Source organism: Scyliorhinus torazame, chromosome 21 (genome assembly GCF_047496885.1).
Source record: "Scyliorhinus torazame isolate Kashiwa2021f chromosome 21, sScyTor2.1, whole genome shotgun sequence".
Classification (NCBI taxonomy): domain Eukaryota; kingdom Metazoa; phylum Chordata; class Chondrichthyes; order Carcharhiniformes; family Scyliorhinidae; genus Scyliorhinus; species Scyliorhinus torazame.
Window position 1 is genome coordinate 59996407 of NC_092727.1, and position 13859 is coordinate 60010265.

The following is a 13859-nucleotide window of genomic DNA, read 5'->3' on the forward strand; positions in this document are numbered from 1 at the left end:
GTATGCCTTCTTGACTACCTTCTTCACCTGTGTTGCCCCTTTCAGTGACCTGTGGACCTGTACACCTAGATCTCTCTGACTTTCAATACTCTTGAGGGTTCTACCATTCACTGTATATTCCTACCTGCATTAGACCTTCCAAAATGCATTACTTCACATTTGTCCGGATTAAACTCCATCTGCCATCTCTCCGCCCAAGTTTCCAAACAATCTAAATCCTGCTGTATCCTCTTACAGTCCTCATCGCTATCCGCAATTCCACCAACCTTTGTGTCATCTGCAAACTTCCTAACCAGACCAGTTACATTTTCCTCCAAATCATTTATATATACTACAAACAGCAAAGGTCCCAGCACTGATCCCTGCGGAACACCACTGGTCACAGCCCTCCAATTAGAAAAGCACCCTTCCATTGCTACTCTCTGCCTTCTATGGCCTAGCCAGTTCTGTATCCACCTTGCCAGCTCACCCCTGATCCCATGTGATTTCACCTTTTGTACTAGTCTACCATGAGGGACCAGTCGGCAGCCCTGTGAACAAAGCTGAGATCATCCTGTACCACCAGCTAGAGATAACTTTGCGAGTGGTACCTGTGACAGATTTTGCCTTTCCAGAATTGGCTTGTTCAGCCATCAAAAGTGCAGATGATCTCATCTGACCTCACCAATTCTGAGGCTGCATTCCCATCAACTCTCGCAGATGGAAGGATGGCAATAATCAAATGTCCCAGCAAGCTTCAGAAGAGCATTATCTCAGACATATAAATTGAGACCAAGCCAAAGGAGATAGTTGGACATGCGACCAAAACCTTGTCTAACAGGTAGGTTTTAAAATGTGTCTTGAAGGAGGGAGAGAGGTGTATGGAGGGAATTCCAGAGTTTAAGACCTTGGCACAACTAAAGGCACAGTTGTCAATGGTGGAATGATTAAGATTAGGAATGCACAAGAGACCAATCTTGGAGGAGCATCGATTTCCTGAAGGGCTGTAGGGTTGGAGCAGATTAGAGATGAGGAGGGGCAGGCCATGGGAGAATTTGAACACAAGGATGGGAATTTTAATTCTGAGGCACGGGTAGACTAGGTGCCAATAGTGGTCAGCGAGCACAGGATTGACATTGAACAGAATGGATTCCTGAACAAACACGAAACAGGCCCTAGAATTTCAGTGAAATTGTACATTCCAACATACGAACAAACAAATTAGGAGTAGGCCACTCGGCCCTTTGAGCCTGCTCTGCCATTCAATAAGAATAGAGGCCAGTTTAGCTCAGTGGGCTAGACAGCTGGTTTGTAATGCAGAACAAGGCCAGCAGCATGGGTTCAATTCCTGTACTGGTTTACCCGTACAGGCGCCAGAATATGGCAACTAGAGGCTTTTCACAGTAACTTCATACTTGTGACAATAAAAGATTATATCATAGCTGATCTTATTGTAACTTTAAATACACATTCTCACTTACTCCCAGTAATCGTTCATCCCCCTGTTCATCAAGAATATATCCACGTCTGCCGTAAAAATATTCAATTTTTGTTGTTGTTTTGTTTTTAAATTTAGAGTACCCAATTATTTTGTTTTCCAATTAAGGGGCAATATAGCGTGGCCAATCCACCTAGCCTGCACATCTTTGGTTGTGGGGGTGAGACCCACGCAAACATGGAGAGAATGTGCAAACTCGCAAACTCCACACGGACAGTGACCCAGGGTCAGGATCAAACCCGGGTCTTCAGCGTCGTGAGGCAGCAGTGCTAACCACTGTGCCACCAGGCCGCCCCTGAAAAATATTCAAAGGCTCAGCTTGCATTGCCTTTTTAAGAAGAGATTTCCAAAAACTCACAACCCTTTTCGAAAACATTTCAAACATTTGCCCTGAATGGGTGACCCCTTATTTTTAAACTGTAGTTTCTAGTTCTAGATTCTCCCACAAGAGGAAACATCCTCTACACATCCACCCTGTCAATACCCCTCAGGATCTTAAAGGTTTCACAAGAATGATCCCTGGAATGAAGAGCTTGTCGTATGAGGAACGGTTGAGGACTCTGGATCTGCACTCGTTGGAGTTTAGATGGATGTGGGGGGATCTTATAGAAACTTACAGGATACTGCGAGGCCTGGATAGAGTGGACGTGGAGAGGGTGTTTCCACTTGTAGGAAAAACTAGAACCAGAGGACACCATCTCAGATTAAAGGGACTATCCTTTGAAACAGAGATGAGGGGAAATTTCTTCAGCCAGAGGGTGGTGAATCTGTGGAACTCTTTGCCGCCGAAAGCTGTGGAGGCCAAATCACTGAGTGTCTTTAAGACAGAGATAGATAGGTTCTTGATTAATAAGGGGATCAGGGTTATGGGGAGAAGGCAGGAGAATGGGGATGAGAAAAATATCAGCCATGATTGAATGGCGGAGCAGACTCGATGGGCCCAGCGGCCTAATTCTGCTCCTATGTCTTATGGTCTTAAAGTCTTTCTTCCACTTCTAAACTCCAGCAGATACAAACCTCGTGCTTCCAGCCTTTCCTAATAAGCGAACTTGCCCATTTCTGGTATTAAACAGGATGTTGGTTGTAGGATAAACATTGGCTCGGACATCAGGATGGACTCATTTGTTCCCACCAATTCAGAGGCTGCATTCCGCTCATCTTTTGCAGATGGAAGGATGTCAACCTAACATAATCAAATGTTACACCATGACGATGAACTTTTCTGTTCTTTTTGTTGTGCGTTGAGAGGGCAGAACTGAAGTTTCAGTCCAGACTTTGTGCTCATGTCTCTGGAGTGAGACTTGGACACACAGCGGACAGTGAGGACAGAGTGCTGCCTACTGACATCAAGTAGTTTAATGCCCAATAGTTATGTGAAAGGGCATACACACTTCAGTGAGTCTCCCCAGCCAATGCAATAATCTCAGGAAAAGCTGTTTTATTTGAGGGCAGTTTCAGTTTACCTCACTGCTGGTCTGTGGTTCCTTTTGCCCTTCCATCCTACACCGCTGATGCATTACCCAAATGGACATTCCTCATGTAAGAACTGAGACAATTAATGTTAACGAACGGTCCAACTTTAGATTGTTGGTGTATCAGAGCAGGGTCTGGTCCAGTCCTCACTCTCCAGCAACATCACTAGATGGCAATCAGGACAGGACCCTCACTCATCTTTCATTCTCCCCACAAGATGGATGGGTTAACCATGTTCAGAGGTGGCAAAGTGAAACTTGCTCATCAACAACGCGAGAGAGAGAGACACACACACAGATTGCTGCCCCTGACTGAGATAAATAACCTGATTAACAGTGGACTCACCAAATTCCTCCTCACTCCGGTTCCGGTGCAGATAGATCCACAGTTTGCGGCCAATATCATACTTCACACATGGGTCTTTCTCATAGTGCAGTCTGTCCAGAGCCCCACTCACAACTGTGTTAATCTGCAAGAATATAATAGTTGATACAGAAGATGTGTAGGTCTGAGAGGCTGAGGTGTGGGACCATTGCTGAATTACAGCTGTCCAATTCCACATGATTCCCTACTGTCTGTTTTATTATCCATTGCATAGATTAAAGTTTACACAACTGCTCATAGGATAGAAGGACTCCCCAAACCCCCTCCTCCTGCAAAGGTATCCCGCCATCTACATAATCACAGCCCCCTCCACCATGTACATAATTACAAATCCCTCCCCACCATGTATACAGTTACAGTCCGCTCCCTCTTATTCTCATTTACGGGATGCGGGCATCGCTGGTTAGGCCAGCATTTATTGCTCATCCCTAGTTGCCCTTCAGAAGGGGGTGAGCTGCCTTCTTGAACCACTGCAGTCCCTGAGGTATAGGTACATCCACAGTGTTGTTAGGGAGTGAGTTCCAGGATTTTGACCCAGCAACAATGTAAGAATGCCGATATATTTCCAGTAAGAAGTCTCACAACACTAGGTTAAAGTCCAACAGGTTTGTTTCAAATCACTAGCTTTCGGAGCACAGCTGCTTCCTCAGGTGAATGAAGAGGTAGGTTCCAGAAACATATCCACATAAACTACCCAGCCTTCAGAACAGCAACAACACCATACGACCCTGCCATGGCAATCTCTGCAAGATGTGCCAGATCATCAACATGGGTACAACCATTACATGTGAGAGCACCACCCACCAGGTACGTGGTACATATTTGTGTGACTCGGCCAACGTTGTCTACCTCATACGCTGCTGGAAAGGATGTCCTGAAGCATGGTACATTGGCGAGACCATGCAGATGCTGCGACAACGGATGAACAGACATTGCGTGATAATCGGCAGGCAGGAATGTTCCCTTCCAGTCGGGGAATACTTCAGCTGTCAAGGGCATTCAGCCTCTGATCTTCGGGTAAGCGTTCTCCAAGTCATCTTCAGGACGCGTGACAACGCAGAATCGCCGAGGAGAAACTTATAGCCAAGTTCTGCACACGAGTAGAGCCTCAACCCGGACCTTGGATTCATGTTGCATTACATTCACCCCCCACCATCTGGCCTGGGCTTGCAAAATCCTACCAACTGTCCTGGCTTGAGAGAATTCACATCTCTTTAACCTGGGGTTACCTCTATCTCTGGATCTGTAAAGACTTAATTACCTGAAAATGCTCGCATTCAAAGTCTTGAATCGTGTTTTTGGGATCCTTAAAGGGGAGGGGGAGCAGCCCCAAGTCATGGTCTACATAGGCACCGACGACATAGGTAGGAAAAGGGATGGGGATGTAAGGCAGGTATTAAGGGAGCTAGGGTGGAATCTTAGAGCTAGAACAAACAGAGTTATTATCTATGGGTTGTTACCCGTGCCACGTGCTAGCGAGACGAGGAATAGGGAGAGAGAACAGTTGAACACGTGGCTACAGGGATGGTGCAGGAGGGAGGGATTCAGATAACTGGATAATTGGGGCTCATTCTGAGGTAGGTGGGATCTTGATAAGGATGGTCTACACCTGAACCAGAGGGGTACCAATATCCTGGGGGGGGGGAAATTTGCTAATGCTCTTCGGAAGGGTTTAAACTAATTCAGCAGGGGGATGGGAACCTGAATTGTAGCTCCAGTGTACAGGAGGTTGAGAGTAGTGAGATCATGAGTAAGATTTCAAGGTCGCAGGAGTGTACCAGCAGGCAGGAAGGTGGTTTGAAGTGTGTCTACTTCAACACCAGGAGCATCCGGAATAAGGTGGGTGAACTTGCAGCATGGGTTGGTACCTGGGACTTCAATGTTGTGGCCATTTTGGAGACATGGATAGAGCAGGGACAGGAATGGTTGTTGCAGGTTCCGGGGTTTTAATTGTTTCAGTAAGCTCAGGGAAGGTGGTAAAAGAGGGGGAGGGGTGGCACTGTTAGTCAAGGACAGTATTACGGTGGTAGAAAGGACGTTTGATGAGGACTCGTCTACTGAGGTAGTATGGGCTGAGGTTAGAAACAGGAAAGGAGAGGTCACCCTGTTGGGAGTTTTCTATAGGCCTCTGAAAAGCTCCAGAGGTGTAGAGGAAAGGATTGCAAAGATGATTCTGGATAGGAGCGAATGTAACAGGGTAGTTGTTATGGGGGACTTTAATAACTTTCCAAATATTGACTGGAAACGCTATAGTTTGAGTACTTTAGATGGGACCGTTTTTGTCCAATATGTGCAGGAAGATTTCCTGACACTGTATGTAGATCGGCCAACAAGAGGCGAGGCCACATTGGATTTGGTACTGGGTAATGAACCAGGCCAGGTGTTAGATTTGGAGGTAGGTGAGCACTGTGGTGATAGTAACCACAATTCGGTTACGTTTACTTTAGCGATGGAGAGGGATAGGTATATACCGCAGGGCAAGCTGGGGGAAAGGCAATTATGATGCGATGAGGCAAGACTTAGGATGCATCGGATGGAGAGGAAAACTGCAGGGGATGGGCACAATGGAAATGTGGAGCTTGTTCAAGGAACAGCTACTGCGTATCCTTGATAAGTAAGTACCTGTCAGGCAGGGAGGAAGTGGTCGAGCGAGGGAACCACGGTTTACTAAAGTAGTTGAATCACTTGTCAAGAGGAAGGAGGCTTATGTAAAGATGAGACATGAAGGTTCAGTTAGGGTGCTTCAGAGTTACAAGTTAGTCAGGAAGGACCTAAAGAGAGAGCTAAGAAGAGCCAGGAGGGGACATGAGAAGTCCTTGGCAGGTAGGATCAAGGAAAACCCTAAAGCTTTCTATAGATATGTCAGGAATAAAAGAATGACTAGGGTAGGAGTAGGGCCAGTCAAGGACAGTAGTGGGAAGTTGTGCGTCGAGTCCGAGGAGATAGGAGAGGCGCTAAATGAATATTTTTCGTCAGTATTCACACAGGAAAAAGGCAATGTTGTCGAGGAGAATACTGAGATTCAGGCTACTAGACTAGACGGGATTGAGGTTCACAAGGAGGTGTTAGCAATTCTGGAAAGTGTGAAAATAGATAAATCCCCTGGGCCGGATGGGATTTATCCTAGGATTCTATGGGAAGCGAGGGAGGAGTTTGCAGAGCCTTTGGCTTTGATCTTTATGCCGTCATTGTCTACAGGAATAGTGCCAGAAGACTCGAGGATAGGAAATGTTGTCCCGTTGTTCAAGAAGGAGAGTAGAGATAACTTCGGTAACTATAGACCAGTGAGCCTTACTTCTGTTGTGGGCAAAGTCTTGGAAAGGATTATAAGAGATAGGATTTATAATCATCTAGAATGGAATAATTTGATTAGGGATAGTCAACACGGTTTTGTGAAAGGGTAGGTCGTGCCTCACAAACATTATTGAGTTCTTTGAGAAGGTGACCAAACAGGTGGACGAGGGTGAAGCGGTTCATGTGGTGTATATGGATTTCAGTAAAGTGTTTGATAAGGTTCCCCACGATAAGCTATTGCAGAAAATACAGAGGCATGGGATTGAGGGTGATTTAGCGATTTGGATCAGAAATTGGCTAGCTGTAAGAAGACAGAGGGTGGTGGTTGATAGGAAATGTTCAGCCTGGAGTTCAGTTACTAGTGGTCTACCACAAGGATCTGTTTTGGGGCAACTGCTGTTTGTTATTTTTATAAATGACCTGGAGGAGGACATAGAAGGATGGGTGAGTAACACTAAAGTCGGTGGAGTTGTGGACAGTGCGGAAGGATATTGCAGGTTACAGAGGGACATAGATCCCTGAAAGTTGTCACCCAGTTTGAGAGGGTTGTTAAGAAGGCGTACGGTGTGTTAGCTTTTATTGGTAGAGGGATTGAGTTTCGGAGCCATGAGGTCATGTTGCAGCTGTACAAAACTCTGGTGCGGCCGCATTTGGAGTATTGCGTGCAGTTCTGGTCGCCGCATTATTGGAAGGATGTGGAAGCATTGGAAAGGGTGCAGAGGAGATTTACCAGGATGTTACCTGGTATGGAGGGAAGATCTTATGAGGAAAGGCTGAGGGACTTGAGGCTGTTTTCGTTAGAGAGAAGGTTAAGAGGTGACTTAATAGAGGCATACAAGATGATCAGAGGGTTAGATAGTGTGGACAGTGAGAGCCTTTTTCCTCGGATGGTGATGTCTAGCATGAGGGGACATAGCTTTAAATTGAGGGGAGATAGATATAGGATTTCAGAGGTAGGTTCTTTACTCAGAGAGTAGAAAGGGAGTGGAATGCCCTGCCTGCAACAGTAGTGGACTCGCCAACATTGGGGGCATTTAAATGGTCATTGGATAAACACATGGGTGATAATGGAATTGTAGATGGGCATTAGATTGGTTTCACAGGTCAGCGCAACATCGAGGGCCGAAGGGCCTGTACTACGCTGCAATGTTCTATTGTCGAAAGTATCGTCTTGCATCTTTGACTTTGCCTATATATATGTTTCTGGAACATACTTCGTCATTCACCTGAGGAAGGAGCAGTGCTCTGAAAGCTAGTGATTTGAAACAAACCTGTCGGACTTTAACCTGGTGTTGTAAGACTTCTTACTGTGCTCACCCCAGTCCAACACCGGCATCTCCACATTATGATATATTTCCAAGTCGGGGTGGTGAGTGTCTTGGAGGCGAACCTCCTGGTGGTGGTGTTCCCAGATATCTGCTGCTCTTCTAGATGACAGTGGTCGTGGATTTGGGCGGTGCTGTCTAAGGAACCTTGGTGAGTTACTGCAGTGCATCTTGTGGATGGTACACATGGCTGCCACTGTTCGTCGGTGGTGGAAAGTTTGAACGTTTGTCGAAGGAGGAGCAATCAGGCGGGCTGCTTTGTCCTGAATGATGTCGATCTCCTGGAGTGTTGTTGGAGCTGCACTCATCCAGGCAAGCAGAGAGAATTCCATTAAACTCCTGACTTGTGCTTTGTAGATGGTAGACAGGCTTTGGGGGATCAGGAGATGAGTTACTCGCCATAGAGTCTTTTACCTGCCCTGGTGGCCACAGTATTAATATGGCCAGTCCAGTTCAGTTTCTGATCAACGATAACCCCCAGGATATTGATTGTGGGGGGTACAGCAATCGTAATACCATTTGAGTGTCAAGGAGCATTGATTAGAACTTCTCTTGTAAGAGATGGTCAATGCCTGGCACTTGAGTGTAACAAATGTAACTTGCCACTTATCAGCCCATGCCTGGATATTGTCCACATCTTGCTGCATTTGGACATGGACTGCCTCATTATCTGAGGAGTCGCGAATGGTGCTGAACATTGCGCAGTCATCTGCGAACATCCCACTCCTGACCTTATATTGGAAGGTAGGTCATTGATGAAGTAGCTGAAGATGCTTGGGCCTAGAAACTCTTGCAGTGATGTACTGAAGCTGAGATGATTGACCTCCAACCACCACAACCATCTTCCTTTGTGCCAGGTATGACCCCAACCAGCAGAGAGCTTTCCCTCTGATTCCCATTGACTCCAGTTTAGCTAGGGCTCCTTGATGCCATACTCGGTCAAATGCTGCCTTGATGTCAAGGGCAGTCACTCTCACTTCTGGCATTCAGCTCTTTTGTCCATGTTTGAACCAAGGCTGTGATGAGGTCAGGAGTAGAGTGTCCCTAATGGAACCCAAACTGAGCGTCCGTGAGCAGGTTATTGCTGAGTAAGTGCTGCTTGATAACACTGTTAATGACTCCTTCCATCACTTTGCTGATGACGGAGAGTGGACTGACTGGGTGGAAATTGGCCGGGTTGGATTTGTCCTGTTTCTTTTGTACAGGACACACCTGGGCAATTTTCCACATTGCCGGGTATATGCCAGTGTTGTAGCTGTACTGGAACAGCTTAGCTCGTGGTGATGCAAGTTCTGGAGCACAAGTCTTCAGTACTATTGACGGGATATTGTCAGGGACCAGAGCCTTTGCAGTATCCAGTGCCTTCAGCTGTTTCTTGTGTCGGCATCTGGGATGGCCACTTACAACAAGAAACATGGACGTTCGCAAAGCCTAAAGGGAAATGTGGTCAATGTAAGATTCAGGCAGGCACAGAGCCTGAATGTGTATTTGTGAGCAAAGAATCCAAACAGCATCGAAACCCCCAACCGATTAGCATTTTGATGGCCCATCTCTGTAAAACAAAGGACTGGTACTCGAGTAACCGATACAATCCCAGAGATTTCGGCACCACTCCTTTTACTCAGGAAGCATCAACAACAGGGACAATGACCGCTTCAGACATGCCTAGCCATCAAGGCACCCGCCCCTTTATTGGCTCAGGTCGAAGACTGTGATCGAGAACTGCCCAATTAATGGGGTCCAACCTAAGGACCGCCCAAAAGAGCGCGAAACTCCCCAAGGATAAAGAGAGACACTGCCATGTGTTTGATCTCTTTTGGACCTGGCGCTCCGGCAACGTCCCATCTCCAATTGCAGCACCACCAGAAGCAAGTTCAAGTTCAACGCCCGCTACCAGGCGGATGAGCCCAGCTGAGCAGCAGTTACTTCTCCAGACCCAGTAGATCCAGATTCGAACAAAGGCCACTGTTCCTCTGACCTAAGCCGGGAGCCTGAAGTTAAGTACAGGTTGTCATAGTTGTTAGGTGTAGTTTAACTAGCAGTGTTTATGTTGCATGCTAATCTTGTGTGTAAATAAAGTACCCTTGAGCTTGAACTAACTAACTGGTGTTTGGCTCTTTGATCGATATCCGGTTGAACCTTGTGGTGGTATCATCTGATACCTGGCGACTCTGAGCAATATAATATCGATATCTAAAGAAAGAAGGGCAACCTTACTGATTGCCATATTTATAGCAGGTAACAAAGGCAACACTTGATATCACGTGGAGTGAATTGCATCGGCTGAAGACTGACATATGTGATGCTGGAGACCTCTGGAGGAGACCGAGATGGATCATCCACTCGGCACTTCTGGCTGAAGATTTTTGCGAATGCTTCAGCCTTGTCATCTGCACATATGTGCTGGACTCCTCCATCATTGAGGACGGGGATATTTGTGGAGCTTCCTGCTCCCGTAAGTTGTTTAATAGTCCACCACCATTCATGGCTGGATGTGGCAGGACTGCAGAGCTTAGATCTGATGCGTTCGTTGTGGAAGCGCTTAGCTCGGTCTATTACTTGCTGCTGATGTTGTTTGGCACACAAGTAGCCCTGCATTCTAGCTTCACCAGGTTGACACCTCATTTTTCAGTATGCCTCGTGTTGTTCCTGGTATGCTGTCCTGCACTCTTCATTGAACAAGCGTTGATCCCCTGGCTTGGTGGTAATGGTAGCATGGGGGATATGCTGGGCCATAAAGTTACAGATTGTGTTGAATACAATTCTACTGTTGCTGATGGCCCACAGCGCCTCATGGATGCCCAGTCTTGAGTTGCTAGAACTGTTTGAAGTCTATCCCATTTAGCACAGTAGTAGTGCCACACAACACGAGCCCGTCTTAACAATTCAATCACTCACTCAAGCTAAGAAGATAATTTTTTTTCAGTCTCTTTACCTGGGCACTGGTGACCTCAGGAGCCAGGAACTGAGAGTCTTTCAGTAGCTCACAGATCTCTGCACGAGTCCCTTCTCCATTTGGAAGACGGGCAGCTGCATCACGCACTGTGAGAGATGAATCATTGCATCACACAGAATATTTAAACAATCAATCAATTCTTATAAAGAGCTTTCAAAACTTTGAGATACGTATTGTAGAGTTTAGAGGACAGAAACACCATCTAAATAACACAAAACCTATGCCAGCTCCTTTCCACAGAATATGGTGACATTTGTACAAACCCAGCCATTTAGATAAGAGCTGAGATACTGAGTCTCCACTGGACACAGCACTAGAAACAGAAACTGCTGTTTCAGCAACTTATGATGTCTGTTGGCTACAGACTCGGTCAGAAATGCACCAAAATGTGAACCCGTTTCCTTGTACAGAACAATAGAATTACTGCCCATTTCATTCATAGTCAGTTTTTAGTTCAGCTTTAAAGTATTAACTGCGTAAAGTCCTCCACAAGTCCACGCAAAACAAGCTCTAAATCAGCAGCATCGCACTTACCTTATTCACACTGTGGCAACGTCATGAATTAGTTCAGGCGACTGTGTCCACCCAACCCAGTGGCTGCACATCTTCTCCAGTGGGTGCACATATTCTCCAGTGGGTGCACATGCCCCTCCAACGAATCCCTTAGTTTTCCCTCAACCCGTTTACTGGTGAAAACCAGAGCCCTCGGTAGAGGGAGAATATCTGGAGAAATACATTCAACCCCTTGTACCTCAAACGAAACACAACCCTTTGGTCTCAGCCAATGCCCATATTCTCTTTTGCACCATTCACTCAGGCTGAACACTGGAGAGAATGTTAGCAGAAACTGATCAAAATGACTCAAACCCCAAACCAAGTGTTTATATACACGTTGCATCCCCACCAAAAAGCTGTGAGGGCTTTGGGAGTGAGGGGAGGGTGGGAAAGGTGGGGCATTCTGCTCAATAGTGCGTCAACTCAAGACAGATATTTGTCTTTTAATTCTTTTTTGCATTTCCCTTCCACTTGATTCTGGACAGTCCATTTTCTATCAGCTTTGATGGGTAGTTTGGAAAGCAAATTTATATAAAAATCAACCTGACTTTCTTCCTTAGTCGCAAGTTTTTAAATCTAGGTTCAGAATCTCACCCAGTGACAGAATGGTGACGTAGGCTGGCCGATCAGATCGCAGCAGAGAATGTTCGCGTGCCTTATTGAGAGAAGGATCCTTGTCAAACACTCCCTTTACCGGGCCCACAACAGAGTCAAAGCCGTGCATGCGGAAGGTGAAGGCTTTGTGGGGCTGGCTGTATCGCTGGCGCTCCTGCGGAAAGAACCACAAACTCTTTGCTGTAGTCCGTGACATACTGCTCAATAACACAGGCTAAAATAAGCTCCGAAAGTTCTCTCGGGTTTACAGAACAAATGAAACATAAGGATGTCCAGCTCCTGGAGGCTGTTCGTCAGCTGCAAAAGGAGGTCTCCACTGCCAGCTTCACAGCAACACCCACAAGTATCGTGTGGGGTGTTATACACATCAACAGAAAACTACCCTAAGCTTCTCAGTTGAAAGGTCAAAATGTCTGGACATGCTCCAGCTCAAACTGCCTCTTATCCCTCCAGTAAAGGAGCAGATATCAATTTCAGCGCTGGAGACAACTCCAAGCAGCCTTGCATCCAAACCACGGGGATTTCACCTTCCTCTTCAGGCAGTGTGAAAGGACCAGATTTATTGCCCATCCCTTGTTTCATTTGCTAAGGGTTAAAGTCACATTTACATTAGGTCAGGACTGGCTGGTTATTCCCTTCCCTGAACTGTGTGACCCTGTCGGTATTTACAACAATGCCGCAGCTGTTTTCTGGTTCCAGGATTTTATTGAATTCAGTTGGTAACCTGTCCTAGTGAGATTGGTCACAGAGGCTACATTATTCTTCATATAGACTGGACCAACCAAATCACAACAGTAGTCTGGAAGATGGGTTTGCAGGTTGCAAAGGTGACAATTTCTTGGAGAATAACGCTGTGGAACCAAGTGGGGGTAAAGCTACTTTAGATCTGGTGTTGTGCAACGACGCAGATTTAATTAGTAATCTCATAACAAAGATCTTCTGGGAAATAGTGATCATAATACAATTAAATTCCATATCAAGTTTGAGAGCAACATATTTGAGTCCCAAACAATAATCTTCAACTAAAACAAAGGTGTGAGGCAAGAGCTGGCTATAGTTTATCCGGTTAATAGACGAAAAGATACGGCAGTGGATAAACAATGTGAACTATTTAAAAGTAACTGTTCAAACCAAATATATTCCACTGAAAAACAAAACCTCAGCAAAAAACATCCATCCATGGCTCACTAAGGTCAAGAATAGTACTAGGAGACGCTAATAATCTTGGAAGTAATAGCAGCTGATCAAAAGGGAAGAAACTGAAAATGAGAGCAAACTAGCCAGGAATATAAAAACAAATTGTAAGAGCTTTCATAGGTACATAAAAAAAGGAACAGCTAAAGTAAACACTGGTCTCTTAGAGGTAAAAACAGGAGAAGTTAGCATGGAGAATGAGAATATGGCAGAGAAACGTAGGGGTTAAAGAGTGAGGAAATTAAGGTAATTAACATCAGAAAAGAAACATCAGAGAAGTTTGAGGGGCACTTAGAAAATCATAGTACGATCAGAAAAAGTCAGCATGGTTTCACAAGTGGAAAATTATGTTTGACAAATTTGTCAGTTTATTGAGGATTTGACTAGTATGAGAGATAAAGGGGAACCAATGTATGTATTATATATATATATATATATATATATTTATATACCTGGATTTTCAAAATTTGTTCAATAAAGGTGCCACATAAGGGTTAAGGCCATGGAGTCGGGGATATTATCATGGGTGGAGGATTGGTTAACAGTCAGGAAGCAACAAGTAGGGATAAATGGAGCACTCTCAAGT

General features: G+C 45.5%; 1 protein-coding gene across 3 annotated transcripts in view; it reads right to left on the reverse strand.

The window, feature by feature from the left end:
* The window catches only part of nfrkb (nuclear factor related to kappaB binding protein), a 166239-nt gene that overhangs the window by 74959 nt on the left and 77421 nt on the right, over positions 1-13859 (reverse strand). For all 3 annotated transcript variants that reach the window (XM_072486848.1, XM_072486850.1, XM_072486847.1), the window contains exons 16-18: positions 12059-12233; positions 10889-10995; positions 3296-3419 (exon numbers count right to left, since the gene is read on the reverse strand). In XM_072486848.1, the coding sequence (XP_072342949.1) occupies positions 3296-3419; positions 10889-10995; positions 12059-12233 (406 nt within the window). The remainder of the gene's footprint in view (positions 1-3295; positions 3420-10888; positions 10996-12058; positions 12234-13859) is intronic.